The sequence below is a fragment of the Myotis lucifugus genome, unplaced genomic scaffold, assembly GCF_000147115.1.
Source record: "Myotis lucifugus unplaced genomic scaffold, Myoluc2.0 scaffold_77, whole genome shotgun sequence".
NCBI classification, from domain to species: Eukaryota; Metazoa; Chordata; class Mammalia; order Chiroptera; family Vespertilionidae; genus Myotis; species Myotis lucifugus.
Genome location: NW_005871125.1, coordinates 2,651,800 through 2,670,599, shown reverse-complemented (window position 1 = coordinate 2,670,599; position 18,800 = coordinate 2,651,800). Strand labels below are relative to the sequence as shown.

The following is an 18,800-nucleotide window of genomic DNA, read 5'->3' as shown; positions in this document are numbered from 1 at the left end:
TATAAAAAGGCCAATACAAGTAAGTAGTACTGCAGTACTTGCAAGAGGTGCTGAGTCTTACGCAATTTCCAACTGTGGGAACAAAAGGCTGTGTGGGGTTGAGAGGTCTGGGCTCAAAAGCTGGCCTCTGAGCAGACGTGGTAACCAGGGCCTCCGCCTGCTCAGCGGTGAGGTGCAGATCACCCCAGAGGATTGTGCCTGCACCCAGCTCTGCCTGAATACACATCTGATGTGTGAATGCTACAGCCAAGAAGCTACAGCTTTGATTTCCTAGAAATTTAGCATTATGATTTCCAAAGGATTGATTATAAGGTAAATATCAAAGATAAAATGTGAAAAGGTAGCTTTTTATTTATCAAAAGTTAACAGCAACAGGCACATATTAAAATGAGTATGGCAAAGCCTTTTACAAATGGCTTCACACTCAAGCTTTCTCCCAAGAAAATGGCTGTTGCAACAAACTGTAAACATAATTGATAAACAGTCTTTTACAGTAACAAGGGAAATACAATTGAACTAAAAGAAAGCACTGGTTTTTCTTAAAACTAGATTACAGTTGTGCTTACTATACATAAAACAATTTAAAACAAATTACAAAAGTGGAATGTTTTAAGTTTAAAATTAGTCCTTAGGTTTTTGTCCTAGAAAACATCTGTTCACATCAAAAGGCCCATCAAAGGGTCACGTTTCATCAAAAAGGGAAGAGGGGGGAGACAAGAAAACAATGCACTTTTTTCAAATCACAACAAGAAGTTTGGTCACTTAGCTTTGTGCATAGTTTAAGGCAACTGGAGCAATCTGTTACAGCTCCCTCCCCCCGCCCCCAGGTGTGGCTGCTCACGTCACATTCTAAAATAAATAAAAGCGTCCATGTCCAATCCTCTCCCACAAGGATAAATAGAACACATGCACAGTCACACATGCACAACATGCACACAGACACACATCCGCCCATCCACACACAACATACCTCTCACTGCAGCGAAAGGGGCTTTAGGACCCTTGCTCTGAAGGACACACTTCCCCATCCCACTTTATTTCAGATTGGCAATACCCTGAGCTGATTATGGTGTTTTACACATTCCACCTTTTCTTGCATGTGCAGGTCAAGTGTACAGGAGTGAAAACAACATGCAATGTCTCCACTGCGGAATCATAATACAGCTAGGACACTGGTGCTCTTCCCCTCCCGCCCCAAATTAAAACTAAGCGTTAAAAAGAGTGCACTGCCAAACAGCACTGGCGGGAAAGCGTGGCGCACGCTATGGTAGTGCACAGTTTTCAGTGCACAAATAAAACCAGGGCAAACGGGAGGCTTGGTGGCATCCAAAGGAGAAGAAAGGCAAACCAGGGGGAAGGAGCTGCAGTTGAAAGTTTGATCTTTAAAATTCTTAGTGGTTCCTTAGCAATTATGCTCCAAGGCAAATGTAGAACCAGTATTTCAGAGTGGATTTGTAAACATCAAGTCTGGCCAGAGGCAGCAGAGCTGGGCACTTCACATTTCCATTTTTCAGAGACCTTAGTGGGAGGTACAGACACACGAGGCTGCATGAGACTGGTTAGATTCCAAGAGATTTCTGCTGAAAGGTTCAGTTCAAGTTTCATGTTCGCAGAGTAGATGCTTTGGGCACACCTGGCACTCCGCAGAACTTCCTTGCGTCTCCTTTGGAGTCACTCCTGCAGGCTTTGCAGATCAGGTTTCACACGAGGGCCACATCCATACTGCTGTGTTCAGGCCTCATAATTAAAAAGTGGGTTCAAGTGGCCGGCAGAGGAAATCCTGGCATTGTCCACCCGGAAACCTGCAGCCGAGTCAGTTCCCTCACCTCCAGCCCCCATGCCACCTTCTAACCTCCAGGAGGCAGCCTGTCCCCGGTTCTGGGTTATGACAACCGGTTTCCTGAGGTAATACTATGAGTTCAGCTCCTCGAGTGCAGCTTCGCTGTCCTCACTGCTGGGCTGTTCTCTCTGCAGTCCCTTCCAACTGGCTTTGTTCAGCCCCACGTGTCCGAGCATCGTCTGGGACAGCCTGGTATTGGAAAACCTGGCCCATTCCGTGAATAAAGGTTCCACTAGGTATGTCATAAAACCTTAAGAAAAAAAGAGAAAAAGGTATCAACGCATGTTCTGAAACTTTATTTTTTTTAAATATACTCTTATTGATTTCAGAGAGGAAAGGAGGGAGAGATAGGAACGTCAATGATGAGAGAGCATCACTGATGAGCTGTCTTCTGCACGCCCCACAATGGGGATGGAGCCGGCCAACCTGGGCAAGTGCCCTGACTGGGAATCGAACTGTGACCTCCTGAGTCATAGGTCGACGCTCAATCACTGAGCTACGCTGGCTGGGCTGAAACTTTATCTTTAAAACGACTCTACAGTGTTTACTCTCAAGTCCTATTCCAATATTACCTAAACCTTATTTTTCAAAAGGTTTTTTGTGCATAAATTTACAAGTCTTTTCTGAAGAATCTTTTTCTTAAGCTAACTAAGGGTGAACTGACAAATATATCAAATCGTTCTGATGACTCCTCTCAGCTGCACAACCGCGTCCTTTTATTGAAGCAAACACAGAGGCCATGCTGGCTGAGGACGGGGAAGCACCATGCAGGGACATCCCCAGGAGGCAGCTGGAGGCCAAGAGGGGGCTACTCTAGCACTGCAAGGACGAGGCTAGAACTGCAGGGGAGCTGGGGTGACCCCTCTTTATACCCGCAGGGATGGTAATCTTCACACCTAGTCATGATTAAAATAAGCCATTTTATTTTTTATTTATTTTTATTTTTTTAATCCTCACCCGAGGATATTTTCCCATTGATTTTTTAGAGAGTGCAAGAGAGGGAAAGATAGAGAGAAACATCGATGTGAGAGAAACACATCGATTGGTTGCCTCCTGCGTGCACCCCGACCAGGGCCCATTCTGGGGAGGAACCTGAAACCAAGGTATATGTCCTTGACTGGAATCAAACCTGGGACCCATCAGTCCCCAGGCCGATGCTCTATCAACTGAGTCAAACTGGTTAGGACTATAAGCCCTTTTATTTAACTTAGAATTCACATAAGCCCAAATTTCTGACAAAAATTATGAGTCTAAAAAGAACAGAGGAGATTAAAGCAATTATTCAAGTGGACATCAAAAGTGTACCAGGGTCCTACTTTATAAATAACTCCTATACTGATCGCCTTAATTCATAGTCAGAAAAGGAGTGATTTCAGGACTGTCTGCATCTCCAGTGTGCTTTATGTCGGATTTAATGCTACAGAGTATCTTACACCGGGGGGGAGCGGGCGGGGGGAGGGGAAGCCTCCCAGAAAATGCCTCATCAATGAAATAATATATATTAGGAGAAACAAATAACATTATCTTCCTAACATATTTAAAAATATATATTTTATTGACTTTTTGCAGAGATAGAGAGTTAGAAACATCGATGAGAGAGAAACATCGATCAGCTGCCTCCTGCACACTCCCCACTGGGGATGTGCATGCAACCAAGGTACATGCCCTTGACTGGAATCGAACCTGGACCTGTTCAGTCCGCAGGCCGATGCTCTATCCACTGAGCCAAACCGGTTAGGGCTATCTTCCTAACTTTTGATCTGTTAAGGACAGGGAAAATGTACATCCAAATTCTATCACTGCTTGTGTAAGCCAGCTTTTAATTTTTCTTCTCTAAAACCTTGTCTTTGCAGCAAAAGACCATAGAAAATACAGGTTCCATTCAGCCAACAAATCTCACTACAGCAGGCAGCACCCACTACTGTTAATTAGAAAAGTCAGGTATGGTCTGATGGTTGACTTTCCTTAAGTGTACAAGTGCTGGAATCTGAAATAGCAGCCGGGTCAGAAATAAGGCTTTCTTCCATTTCTTTTGTTTCCCTCACACACAGCAGCTGAGAACCTACTATGTGCCGGCACTGTCTTGGGTGGCCGGGGTAGAGCAGTGAATACGGCCACAGATCTGCCCTCAAGGAGCTGCGTTCTGTGAGAAGGAGAAACACAAAAAGATGCCCCCACAGCACCAAACGGCAGCTTTGGATGCCGTCCTCACTCCAGGGCCAGGCAGGGCCAGCCACCCAGCGCCGTCTCTTCCAGGGGCCACGCTCAGGCACGAGCAGCTGGAGTTTTGCACCAAACGCAGAGCCTCATGATCACGGGCTTCCCGTGACTCCTCCTTCCAAATGGTTGCCTCTAATATCAAACACATTAACTACCACTTCTGGCTCTGTGTTAACCTAAAATGTATTGTAGGTCTTAAGTAGCTGATCAAAATGAATAGGCTGGGGCCATGGACACAGCCATGCAGCACCTGCGCGAGGGCAGGACTCCGCCAGCTGCTCAGCCGCCTGTGAATCCGCTGACCTGCACTAGCCACGCGCTTGAGCATCCGCACAGACCCTATGGACGCCTGGCCAAATGCCTTGCTCTTACCAGTACGTGATATTCTCGGTCAAGGAAACTAGTATTCCCATCACAGAAGGAAATGCTATTAATGAAACATGACTTCTATGTACTGACTGTGCTGGCTCCCAGTAATCACTGCTTAGCACAGAATCTGTTCTAACAGTCACATGACTTACCGTAGAAATAGAATCTTCCTAAACCCCCTTTACCTGGGGATTGACATCAGAAAGCCCAACCCCCGTTAACTGTATAAACTGGGCAAACAAACTATCTGAACAAGAGAATACCAGCATCACTTGTCCTGTGGTGGTTGTGGAGTCAGGAGATGTGAACTATTACTATCACTTACCTATCCCTGCCCCTCTGATAATCCATTCCAGAATTTTCCAACACTGACAAGACCTACAGAACAGTTTAAGGCAGTGGTTCTCAACCTGTGGGTCGCGACCCCTTTGGGGGGGTCGAACGACCCTGTCACAGGGGTCGCCTAAGACCATCGGGAAACACATATATAATTACATATTGTTTTGTGATTAATCGCTATGCTTTAATTATGTTCAATTTGTAACAATGAAATTGGGGGTCACCACAACATGAGGAACTGTATTAAAGGGTCTCGGCATTAGGAAGGTTGAGAACCACTGGTTTAAGGCATCTGGCTCCTTTTCCCTTTTAAATACTGCAGCTTTTAGAAACCTCATTTGCAAGTTCTCCCATTAGGCAAAGCCATTCAAAGTAGCTAGAGCGAGCTGGCGACCCGTTCCCCGGCCTCCGTGCCTTGCCTGCGTGCCACCTATTCTTTCACATGTGAAGACAAGTCCCCCTGAGAGCCAGAGCAGATCTACGTCCTGTCTCACCCTCTGAAAACCTCAGCTTTCCTGGCTGAGCTGCGTCCCACCCCCCCCCCCCGCCCCGCCCACCCCCCAGCGTCTGTGCCACACCCCCTTCCCACAGACTCATCTCCACCACCCTCTGCAGGCAAGTCAGGTACTGCCCACTGTCTTCCACACGGGACCCTTTGCCATGACACAGGAATGACATTTCTGAATCTGAGCCTAACACAGTCCTCTTTTCAGTCTTAGGCCACAGTATTATGCTATCTTCTGACTTTCTAGAAACTTTATCTTTCTAAAATCTGTGTACACATTTCACTATGTTCAGTCTAATTCTCAAAGGCCCTACTGCATACCAGCGACCAAAATTAGTCACTCCTCCAAACCTTGCTGGGTCACCCCACACGCCCGGCCCACGCCCGTCTTTCCTGCCACCACTGCACAGCGTCCATCACAGCAGCCTCCTCATGCTTCTTCCTCCAGCTACGGTCCCTCATGGCTCTCAGTGCCTCAGCCCCGCTGCAGCGCTGGCTCAGGGGCACATCACCAAGGCCAGGAGGGCCCTGAGAGCCCGGGAGAGGACGCTGCCTGCCCGGAGGACAGGACAAGGAAAAGGAGCCCATGAGGCTGAAGGTGCAGCGTGGACTTGGGGGCCCCTGGAGGGTCCTCGGCTGCTCTGGGTAAATGAGGGCAAGTTGTTGGGGCGAAGACTGAAGGGACAAATCGAGGCAAGATCTCAAGAGGCCCGTGCGAGAGGTGGAGGAGGTACTGTGACCACCCGGCCGTGATAACCAAGAGGAGGAAGCAGTGCCAACTGCTCTCACATCACACTCAGCACAGGGGTCCCCTTTTCATGCCCCAGAATTATGCAAAAAGCTTCCACGAGGCAAAAGCGTATTTCCACTTTAGAACACACAAAAAAGGAGCTGTTACATGTTCGGCAAAAATTATGTTTTACAACCTATAGTCAAATGAGAGTAATTATAAGAGCAAAATAAGACAAGAGTAAAATTTTAGATTGTTTAAATGAGCATAATTGTAATATCCTATATTTCAAGTGTATCTCTTTTTCTTGACAAAGTTACAATCAGTGGCACTTTTCTAACTGGCCCGTATCTACGTATCTACGTATAGTTACCAATCTGGATGTTGGCAATAGATTCAGTCTGACGATCACAAAATGGACTCACACCCAGCTGATACTTCTTCTCTATGTCTCCTAGAAATTAATGAGACAGAACTGTTAATGTGGAGCACACCTACCGCATGTCACTGAAGTCTACAGCTTACCTGTCCACTCCTTAGAAAAAAGGCAACGTATTTAATCCCCGAGAGGAAAGCCTCTCAGGCGGTTCTCTACGTCATTCACACATAGCAAAGCCTATCGCAAATGGAGGAGGAAGACTTCTACCAGGTGTTTTACCTCAACACTGTAGTTCTGCCAGCATTTTAATTTAAATCCTAGATTTCTAAAAGGAAGGTGCATGAAATGAAGATCCTTGGTTCCTGGGTTTAAATCACAAAAACGTCTTATATGTTCATATGGCCACGCCCTCCACACAGGACAGGAGGGGTAAGGTCAGCAAAATCTTCCCATTCAGCAAAATTTCCAACCTGATTGATGCCGATTCATAAATGCATGCACACACATCTGATGATTTGAAGAGAACTGCTAATTTTCAAAACATGCTCAGTCTGTTCATTATTGGTTATATGTGCATCTACTGTAAATTGTCACTAAAAATATCAAGTATCTACCACTAGCCTCCTATAAATGTCCGAGTTATTTTATTCATATGATCTAAGAAAATGAGCTGAGTAGATTAATTAGCATTCAATACTGTAACTTGCCTTGATGGAAGAATTCCTCTGTTACTTTTTCACTCCACTGCTTGCTTAATTCCCAGGTCCGACACGGGTTACAAATATCAGCACATTTCAAAGCCATCTAGCAAGCAAAACAGTAATGTCGTTTTAAGAAAAAAGTAAAATTCCAAATGTAGTAAGTTTAAATCTACTCTAATAGTGGCAAAACAACACCTTTAAAAAAGGAGAAAATACTGCAACAGAAAATTCATTTTTTATGTTACTTTTATGACCCTGTTAGGTCTACCAACCATTTCTCCAGAAATGCTGCAAGACTGCAAACCTAACTGTACAGCCGAGCACATGGCCTGGAGTAACCAGAAAGTTACAAATAATTACCCAATTCCTGTCAATTTTTTTTCTTAAACTTTAATAAGTGAGAACTTATTAAAACAAAATGCTCTTGCAAAACCTGTTTTTGTTAGGAATCCCAAGTGTGAACAATGCCAATCGACGGTGCTCTCCGGGGAGGGGGCTCTCCCTGGGGAAGGAAACCCCACAGCTCTCTCTCAGACGTAACCACTCTGAACACGACACTAGAATATTTCCTCTTTAGTCTAACAGTCACATGATTTACCCCAGAAACAGAATCTTTCCAAGCCCCATTTTACCTGTAAAACCAAATGCCTATGTCTGGCATCTTCCAGGCATAAGTCACCTCTATCCAAATGGGACCTAAACAACGACAGATACTCGTTTTGGCGACTGATGTCTGTGGCTAGTATCAAAGCACCTATCTGAGTTTCCATTTGTTTCCTGGAATTAGAAAAATATAAAAAGAAAATACAAGACTTTCAATTAAATAGTTACTTATTAATTTTTTCCTTAAACTTAATATTCAGAAAACTTTATAGAGCCCTAATATATTCTAATTGCCACACAACTTTTAACCTATCACAAAAAATGAATTTTAAATAATGCATAAAAAAACTACTAAAATAATCAAAACTAAAACCAAGAGTTTGTAGAAAATACTAATATGCAAACATCCTCAAAAGAGTGCCTTTTATTTTTCCAGCCAAGGTGGAATTATTTGCCTATAAAAAACAATAAGATTGGTATATTTTCTGTGAAAATTCTTTGCTGGGATGTGCTGAGGGTAAACAACTCTGGGTTTCTTTCCTGGTGCCTGAGATCTGGAAAGCAGAAGGAAGTTTCAAAAGGAGGGAAAGGAGTCCATTCAACAACCAACTCCTATAGATATTCTGACTAAAATGTCCAATTAAATCCTGATGAAATCCCACCAAAATGTTTGAGAAAGTTTAGATTCAATTATATGTATAGTTCAGCAGTTGTATATAGCCGTATATGTATACTCAAGAGTCAATCATCTAAATGACTACCCAAATTTTCTGGAAGGTAAAAGGTAACATGTTAATATAAATTAAAAATATATGATATTCTAGCCCTGGCAGGTGTGGGTCAGTGGTTAGAGCACTGGCCCGAGTACTGAAGGGTCCCAGGTTTGATTACCTGGTAAAGGGCTCGTTGGGTTGCAGGTTCGATCCCTGGCCCTGGTTGGGGCTCACATGGGAGGCAACCAATCGATGTGCCTTTCTCACATCAATGTCAGTCTGTCTGTCTCTCTCCCCCTCCCTTCCACTGTCTAAAAATCAATGGAAAAAAATATCTTTCATGAGGAATAACAACAACAAAACAAACAAAAAAACCATGATATTAAAAAAAAAATGTCTCAAATCAAATAACAGGAGAAATAAACTTTAAAAAAAAATTCCTGCTTTTTGACTGGCTGGGTGGCTCAGTTGGTTGGAGCGTCATCTTGTAAACCAAAAAGGTTATGGGTCCATCCCCAGCTGGGGCATGTGCCAGAGCAACCTATCAGTGTTTCACATAGATGTTCTTTCTTTCTTTCTCTATCTCTTCCTTTCTTTCTTTCCCTTCCTCCTTCCTTCCCTCCCTCCCTCTCTCTCTCTCCCCCCCATTCCTTCCGCTCTCTCTAAAATCAATAAACATATCCTTGGGTGAGGATTAAAATAAAATAAAATAAAATAAAATAAAATAAAATAAAATAAAATAAAAACCTGCCTTTTATTTCAATGGGCCATAGCAAACATTATCTTTGTATAATGATCAGAGCTGTCAATAAATTAAAAGGCTCACAATATTGAAATACAGAAAAAAAACAACATCCAAAGAATGCTGTTGTGTAGAGTTCCTCAGTTTCAGTTTTTACTTGTATTAAATCTGAGAATTTAACAGGGGGTTCATTATCAAATGCAAAACATGATTAAAAGGCAAAACAAAGCACACATTTTAACCTACCTTAGTCAAAGAAAAGATACTTTCTATATACAAAGACTGTATGGTTAAGCAACTTTTATATTTGTACTCAGCAAGAAACAATTTTACTTACCGGAAGTACTGTCATAACTCCAAATGGTATCCATGAATAAAGAGTTTAAAAAAATAAAAAATAAAGTCCAGCTTTTTTCTTATGGTCATTACACAAAACACTCAAGTTTTTAAATCATGAAAGGGAAAAAGGAAAGGACTGTGATAGTAACTTAAATTTTAATACCCAGTTTCATGCCTCACCTTTTTGCTAGAATCACTTGGTTTACATAACCACTGACATGGTTTTCCTAAGCCACCTTCTCTGTGAGGCAGTCACTACTGAACCTTTGCTTATGGACAATGACACGAGAGTTTGTTAGCAACCTCCGTCATGTTGGGCTCATTCACATTGATGCTCTTTATTAGGCTTTCAAATGGCCTGCTTAACATTAAATGATCTATTCTAAAAAATTAATATTTTCTGTTCTTTCCAGTCATTATTTTATCCTATAGCTCCAGAAGTGACCTATAGCTGCAGGATTTTTACTTCTTATCAATTTTGAAGCTTTATTTTTAATAAATCTATTTATTATACAGGATGTTTACTTTCTATTTATTTCTAGAACTTAAGGTTTTGTTTAAATTAGCACAAAATGGAAATATGTTATACTATTTATATAAATAAGCAGTAAACTGTGATTGAGCCATTGTGTGTTTGGAGTGAGTTTTATATAGTACTCAAATCCATGGGATGATCTTTCATAATAATTCACTAAAAATATCCTATTAACTGTACTGTAGAACAGGTTTAAATTACTAAAATTTTTATATAAATTTGTAAAATAAAATAATTTACCCATTAAATTTAACAACCCCCCCAAACCTGAAAATTATGGAACACTTGAACATAATAATGTAATTTTAAACCTTATAAAATTGTTTTGCCAGGTTAATTTTCATAGTTCACAGCAAATTAAATTTGTCTGAATCCAGCCTACCTGCTCTCTAACGGCATATGTGAGAATAAACCGGATTCTCTCAATAACCCCACGGCAGATCTCCAGTGGTGGTTTTCCAGGACTGAGGTATTCTACAGGAAAAAAAAAAAGCATATCGGAGTTATTTAATGGTAATAAATCTCTTTCTGAACATAAAGAATTATTTGGGAGTAATATTAATCTGGTTAAAATCCTAACATTTGTTAACCACTTTCACTTCTTGAAAACATGAAACATTTTCAGGAATGCAGGAATATTAAATGTTGATGATAAAACGGCACTAACCTTGTATAAAGTTGCCAAGTAATGGTTAGTTTTAATAAGGAAAGGTTGATTAACACCTGGATGATCCAGATCATGCGTGGCAGCTGCAATTAAGCTCAGCAAGACATCCCAAGGAGTTACGGAGTTGGCAAGCTGAAGTTGACAAAAGAAGATTAATTACAGTCATATTTGAAATCAACTCTGTCCCACTGCAACGGGTTTCAATTAGCCCCAAAATGGCAGTGTTGCCAGTGCCCTCCCGTCCTGGTTTTCAGACTGTTCGCTAAGGCCACCGGCGCCTGCTGGGCTGGCCTCCTCAGACACTGAGAGGGCAGATCGGACAGCTCGGCCTTCCACAGCTTTGTTTTAAACAAGCTTAATCACAATGGCAAAGTACAAGCCATCTCAAAAAAGATGGCTTTTTCAAATATTTGAAAAAAAGAATAGTTCTGAAGCAATAAACACAGGTTTGTATATTTTTATTACCACAGCCATTACAGCAAACAGAAAAGACCTATGAGGTTAAATATTTTTTATTATAAGAACACTTAACATGAGATCTACCCTGTTAACAGATTTTTATCAACAAACTAGAGGCCCCATGCACCAAATTCGTGCAAGAGTAGGCCTTCCTCCCCCGGCTGCCGGCTCCGGCTTCCATCTGGCACCCGGGACCCGGGCTTCTCTCGCAGTCCCGGCTTCATCTGGAAGGTTGTCTGGAAGGATGTCTGGTCTAATTAGCATATTATGCTTTTATTATTATAGAAGACTGTTTGTGGGGAAACACAAGACTTGGTTGGAATGTCTGTAAGGAGGATTCTCCAAAAGGTCGGGGGCCTCTGAGGGGAGCCTGACTTTTCCAAACAAGTCCCATCCCCGGGGTGTTTTGCTAGAATCTCTGTTTAGTCTTTTACACCCGACCGTGTAGAAGCATATACTTTCTCAAGGATACTTACCCTGCAGATTGTATCTAGAGGTTAATTTTAGATCAAGCTGTTCTGACAATAAAAGCCAAAGGAGGCAGGAGAACAGGGCTACTTGGCAGTGATAGCCAAGCAGTACCTTAGCCCCCTCTTTCACAGAAACGTGTGTTAGAGTAATTATTCATCCATCATTCAGGGTCTGCCGGTCCGTCCCGGCGAAGTGGTGCCCCGTGTGAGGCTGACCAGCAATTGTTTACTGGATCTCAATTAAGAATCTAAACATGAGGTTATTTCTGAGGCCCCACTGTCTAAGGAGGCTACTGGGTCATCAGAGAGCAGAGTCCTCGTCCAGTCTGAACTCAAGCCTCTCCCAGTGGATGGCACACTCAGAACAGCGAACACAATGTGCACACATCAGAAAAGGCAATCTTGTAAGCTAACAATTACACTGCTGCTCCCAATCATCATTATTAATCTTACTCGATACAATAAAATAATCACAGAAAAAAGTTTGTTACCTGACTGAAAATTTCAGTGATAAAAAACAACCACCTTGCTACATGTATCGTCTGCTTTTCATGAATCCCTTCTCATTACTGGGCCACTGCTCCTCATCTCAGGCCCAACTCCCCTGACCACCCCATCACCCCTCTTCTTCGCCTGCAGCCCCTCCCTGGCAATGGCTGATTTGTGTTCCTACAGCACTTCACATGTCCGGCCATGATGGCACTCAGCAGGACATGCTTTTCCTTAGGTAACGTTAGGTCAATGCTCTCTAAACTTGTATGACCCTGTGCCCTGGCAGTAAAACAGTGTGATCATACACCACCAATATCGGTACACTTACTTATAGATTATGATACTGAACTAACATATATTACACATGATAAAGATGAAAATGGAAAAATTTTAATTTAGATAAATTTTGATTCCAATTTTAATATTCTCTTTCAATGCCAGAATGAATCTTTTTCCATCCCTTGTGTCAAGTTCATCTCAGTCTGAAAAAGAAAACTCAACATCTAAGGGCTTGAATCCCCTGGAAAACTGTAAGCTGTCAGAAGGCCAAGAATATTTATTATTTATTTTTGTATTGCTTATCATTGGTATGTGGAGAAGTTCAAAGAATGGGGAGAAGTTGTTGAAGAAAATTATTTCCTCTTCAGGATTTGTGACAGCATTTTAAAAATATAGATTTTTAAAGCATGGCACACTCTCCGAGCACCCTGCACACAGAGCAACCTTCCCTCCCAACCCAGAACATGTGGGCAAGGCTGTGGATATCTTATCAACAAATAATTAAGCAATATGCACATGTTATATTCTTATGGTAACTACAACAGAGGGAAGTGGCAGAAGAATAGATATGTACTATCCTGGGAGAATCCAGTAATCCAGAATTAAACTAAAAAAAAATTCATGTATGATTACACATGACATCAAATAATCTCAGGTAGATTAAAGAGTGAATCATTAACACGAGAAACATGAAAAGAAAAAAACAATCTTTAAAAGTTCTGTTTGACTTCTCTCCTATATGTCAGACTCTTACCCACCCGTCTATCAGGCACCCATTTGGATATCCCACAAATACATTTGTCTCCAGATTCAAACCGGAAGTCCCCATCTCTACCCTCCCCGCCCCAAACAAGCTCCTTCTCCTGCCTTCTTCTCACGAGCCTCCAGCTCTACCGCCTGCCCAGCCTGCACACGCAGCCTCCATCGCTCCCCTCCCTGCGCGGCTTCCCAAACGCACTGGACACCAGACCCCAGTCCTTCTAATTCTAAGCGCCCCCCCCCTCCCCCGTCACACCCAGGACTGTGTGCCTGCCCCCTCGAGGAGCCCTGAACCAGCTCCTGAGCGGCCAGGCGTTCATGTTCACACAGCAGCCTGCTCCCTACTCCTCAGGGACACGGCGTCAATGCGGGTGTCGGACAGCCCCGGGGATCTGGCCCTCGCTGGGCCTCCTGCAGCTGTTCCCTCAGCAACCCCCCCCCCCCCCCAATTCTCCAGTAGCTGCGCCTACAGATACAGCCGTTTTTGGAAACTTGATCCCGATAGATCTCAGTCCTGTGAAGGAAACTTCTGATTCTGAGTCAAGTCACTAACTTAGGGAAAAGTATTTGAAATAAAGCAAAGAGACACTCTGAGGATTTTCACCTGCTGTCATGTCAGCGCCTCACCTTGGGTTCTCGTAGGTAACAGTGCATGGCCTGAGTGACGTCCGCAGCGTGGACGGCGTTGTGGTACGGGTTCTGACTGTGGTAATCTTCTTGAATCATAACTGCAACGAAGGAAAGGCCCCCCCCCCCCCTTAATTGTAAATGGGCGGCATGGACAAGTAAAAAACTGTGATAATCACAAGTTCCCACCGACACTGTCCATGTGGCTATCAGTTAACTGTTCAGGTTCAGAGAGATGATAATCACCCACACTCACATGGATACCTAAAGAATCAATACCATTTTGACTCCTAACTTGTTTGAAACTTTTAAAAAATGTATGTTTTTATTGATTTTTAGAGAGAGAAAGGGAGAGGGAGATAGAAACATCAATGATGAGAGACAATCATCCATCAACCGGCTGCCTCCTGCATGCCGCCTACTGGGAATCGAGCCCTGACCTGGGATCAAACTGGTGACCTCTTGGTTCATGGGCTGATGCTCAACCACTGAGCCACACTGGCCAGGCTTGTTTGAAACTTAAATGAGAAAGTATTCATGTCAAAATTATAAAATACTTTCTCTTTGAAAATGTGAATGAGAGACCAAAAGAATCTGTTTAGTAAAAAAGTACCATTCAACAAATTTTTATTGTGCCAGATACTGTTCTAAGTGGTACTAGAAATTCATCAGTGAACAAAAATCTTTATGACACTGAAACAGTGCAAATACTGGGTCTATGAAAGTGACCCTGTGGGCGCTTCATCACTCGGTGGGTTTTGGACCTGGAATTTGTTTTTCAGTTTGTAGGGATAGACCTGATGCTAATCTTTTCTTTCTCCCTCTGTGTCTGTTATGCTATCACGAAAAGGTGGGCCAGGATTAGCGGGAGAGCTACCCGTGGTGCCAGCAAACCTGCACGGGGGTGGGGGGTGGGGGGCCAACAGCAAGACATGCTAAAACCTAGAGGTCTCTGAGGAACAAGCCAGCCCCAAGGTGGTGACTGCAATCCATCTGTGAGCGGGAAAAAGACTTGGAATTCTGTATTTACTTTGACTCCATCATTTAAAATAGCCTTTTAAGTACTTTTGTACCATCTATTTTTGTATGTGTTTTATAATTTATATACTAGTACAGTATTACAGGCATACCATTTATAAATAAATGTGCATTAAAAGTTTCTCAAGCCCTGGCTGGTTCAGCCTGCAGACTGAAGGGTCCCGGGTTCGATTCCAGTGAAGGGCACATTGCCCGTGTTTCCAGCTCAATCCCCAGTAAAGGGCGTGCAGGAGGCAGCCGATCAATGATTCTCTCTCATCATTGATGTTTCTCTCTCTCTCCCTTCTTCTCTGAAATCAGTAAAAATGTATTTTTAAAAAGTTTCCAGGTAATAAATTTATCTTAGTTTAGAACTTAAGAGGAAAGAAAACATTGTCTTCTTCCTTTAAAAAAAAAAAAGAATCCGCATGCTATGCTACCAATTTTTTCCTAACATGTTTTTTTATTCGGTGAAAAGCTTCAACTTTCCCCTAAGCAGAGCAGTCTTAGGTAAATGCCACCCTGCACGTTTAAACATATTCCAAATAATCTTTCAAGTTTACTGTCAAATTAAGAGACCTAAATGCAATGTACCCCATATTTAAAGTTTTACCCTTCGAACACTTAGAAAAGGGCAGAGACGTGGCATCTTTGTCAGGAAATCGTGGCTGATGTAGACCTGACTGCAAAGTCATCCCAATTCCTCCCCAGGCCCCGACCCTGGGCCCCGAGGCTCCGCAGCTCTCACCCCCAGGTGCAGTCCATTTCCACCTGCCCTGCCCGGCTGCTGGCACAGGTGGGAAGTGAAGGGGGCCAGGGTCACCAGCTCTCTCCTGGAAACTGAACACCACTTTGAACAAGCTCAGCTTATCCTATCCTATATAATAAAACCCTAAGATGTAAATCGACTGAATGGCAGAAAGACCAGTCGCTATGACACACACTGACCACCAGGGGCAGACGCTCAACACAGGAGCTGCCCCCTGGTGGTCAGTGCACTCCCACAGGGGAAGTGCTGTTCAGCCAGGAGCCGGGCTCACGGCTGACAAGCACAGTGGCGGTGGTGAGAGCCTCTCCTGCCTCTGTGGGGAGTGGGCCTAAGACGGCAGTCAGACCTCCCCAGAGGGGTCCTGCACTGTGAGAGGGAGCAGGCCAGTCTGAGGGATTCCCCCCACCTAGTTTTAAAATAAAGATTACTTTCTTTTTTGTTCTTAATGTGAATCTATTATGGTGCCAAAGTCCTCTGCATTCTTTTAACTTAATAGGAGACCACTCAGAGCTGCGCCAGGTCAGTCCCAGTTCTTGGGCTGCTAGCTGCAGACGCACAGAGAGCAGCAGGACCGGAAGCAGCATGCACAGCCCACAGACCCAGGAGCTCAATAATGCATGTTGTTTTAAGCCACTAAATTTGGAGTGGTCTGTTTTAGATCAATAGTTACTTAATACCAAAATTTTAAAAGTTCTTGTATACATCTTATTACCACTGCTAAATGAATTAGAATCACTTACCTAAAAATCTACGAAGTTTCACCATATCTAAATGGAAGTACTCAATTAATCCATGAAGACTAAATAAATGACAGGTTAAACTTACTAGACTATTTCCTAAAAAAAAAAAAAAAAAAAGACAGAGAAAGGAGATATTAGTAGCTAACATAATTGCATATAGGTTTTGAATACACAACATGAAGTACTAATTCCTTGTCTGTCTAAAATTTACAAATTCTTAGACCAGTTATGAACTTCAAATATCACATCGTTTTTTCCATTCTAAGAAAAAACTTTTTTGTTGTTTCATTTTGCACAACCAGGTAAACTGGAAGATAAACTTTTAATAGACTGATTTAAAAAAAAATACACCCAAATAATTAGAATCAATAGAAACTTTGAAAATTGTCCCACGCTAAATTTAAGTTAACTTCCCAAAGCACCTAAACATGGCTGCACTTAACCACTTCCTACACGTCCCCTCAACCACCTGCTTTAGCTTAACAGAGATGTCCCAGAGCAAGCAGCCTTGGCTACACCTGGTTAGGTGGAGGCTGTGTTTATTCTAACAAAACGGGACAGAATTCTATACCTATTCATTCATAGACAATATGATATCTAGCAATCTTATGTTTTTCTAGTGAAATGGTTCTTTGACTTCAAAATGCCTATTTGCAAGCTTTCTCTACTTTTCTCAAACTACTGACATAACCACATCCTATTCACCCCCTCATCCTCAACAGCCTCATACTTCACAGAAAAAAAACACAAGCCCTCAAATTTCCCTTTCTTTCAAAAGCCAATAATACCTCTACCTCTCCATAGCTTCTCAGGAACCTTCCTTGGTCCATCACATACATCTACCATGTCCCCGCTCCCCCATCCCCAGTTCCACTGAATAAAACATCCCTCCCTCCTCCCCTTCTCATATTGCTCAGTATGATGGGCACTCAGACATGCTCTAGATTCTCTTATCTTTGAAACAATGAAGAATCCCCGGCTCTCTTGGCCCCTCCAGTTGTCACCCTCTCTGCTCCTCCACAGTTTTCTGGGAGTGTTGTCACATGCAACGGGGTTATCTTCATCCTCAGCTCACTCCTTATCACTGACAACTGGAGCCACACCACGTGTACAAATTAAATTTGGAAAAACTACCGTTTTTTATAATGTTTAGTTTTTCCTTCCAAGATTCAACTCTCTCTCCATTTCTTATACCTTCCATTATATTTCTCAATGTTTTGAAGATTTCCTCTATAGGACTGATATGCTGTATTAACAATTAAATAGACTGTGTTTTAAAAGGAGTATAAGCTCATAATTACTGTCAACATTTGGACAAGAACAATAACATAGACACTATTCTAGTATTCTCTAAAAAAAAAAATATCGATGATTCTTACAAAAAATGAATAAAAGACATAACTAGCCCTGCATTGAAAATTTCTAGTAATATTTATGAAGGATTATAAAGAACTACTGGGCTAAATTCATTATCTAAAACTGCCTATATATTTAAATGCCATTTAACAAAGAAAAATCAACCAAAAAAATGAGTTCACGTGTCACCTCTGACAAACGTGTCATAGGTTCGCCATCACTGGTCTAATAAATAGTGTTGGGAAAATTGGATAGATAAATTGTCAACAGAAGCTCATGGCTGAGGAAAAAAGTTAATTAATTGGAATAATATTTGCATGGGCAACATTGTAAATAATGTGGCAGCCCAAAAGAGATTCTTTTTCAAAACTACCTGGCATATCGTCTTCAAAAGGGGGGAAAAACCATTTCAAATCTTTTATTGAAATTAAAATCTTTTTATGAAATTAAAAGTTAAAATGAATTCAAATCCTGATAACACTCTACTGGTACAAACATGAGCCTATGTGGTTTGGAAGTATTTGAGAAAAAGTGAGCTATATTTCTGCTACTGCTGTTGTAACAACCAATTTTCTTGGGGGGGGGGTATATTCATAGATATTTTAGAATGTATGTTCAAACAAACTATCCAATTAAAAAATGACCAGAGGATCTGAACATTTTTCCACCTGACATACAGTTGGTCAACAGACACATGAAAAGATGCTTGACATCACTAATCATCAACTAAATACAAATCAAAACAACAATGTCACCTCACACCAGTAAAAATGGGGATTATAAAAAAGGCGAGAAGTGTTGATGAGAATGTGGAAAAAGGTGAACCCTTGGGCACTCTTTGTGGGAATGTAAATTGGTGCAGACACCATGAAAAACTGTACAGAGGTGTCCCAAAATAATTAAAAATAGAACTACCATATGATCCAGCAACCCCACTTCTGATTATTTATATGAAGAAATCCAAAATACTAAATTCCAAAAGATATAGGCACCTCAGTGTTCACTGTGGCATTATTTGCAATGGCCAATACTTAGGAAGCAACCTAAGTACCTATAGCTAGAAGAATGGATAAAGAAAATGTGATATATGTGTGTATAGAATTTTATTGAAGTAATATAAAAGAAGGAATGTTATTTAGCCATAAAAAAA

At 42.1% G+C, this 18,800-nt stretch overlaps 1 protein-coding gene across 10 annotated transcripts in view; it reads right to left on the bottom strand.

The window, feature by feature from the left end:
- PDE7A (phosphodiesterase 7A) overlaps nt 1-18,800 on the bottom strand; it is a 101,470-nt gene that overhangs the window by 13,971 nt on the left and 68,699 nt on the right. For 7 of the 10 annotated variants that reach the window (XM_014457485.2, XM_023755473.1, XM_023755470.1 and 4 more), the window contains 8 exons: nt 16,295-16,390; nt 13,769-13,869; nt 10,683-10,814; nt 10,398-10,489; nt 7,716-7,860; nt 7,090-7,186; nt 6,377-6,457; nt 1,853-2,090 (listed from right to left, as the gene is read on the bottom strand). In XM_014457485.2, the coding sequence (XP_014312971.1) occupies nt 1,912-2,090; nt 6,377-6,457; nt 7,090-7,186; nt 7,716-7,860; nt 10,398-10,489; nt 10,683-10,814; nt 13,769-13,869; nt 16,295-16,390 (923 nt within the window). In that variant the 3' untranslated portion in view covers nt 1,853-1,911. Of the gene's footprint in view, nt 1-326; nt 2,091-6,376; nt 6,458-7,089; nt 7,187-7,715; nt 7,861-10,397; nt 10,490-10,682; nt 10,815-13,768; nt 13,870-16,294; nt 16,391-18,800 lie in introns of those variants that run through there. The other 3 variants (XM_023755471.1, XM_023755475.1, XM_023755469.1) reach the window with 2 other exon arrangements.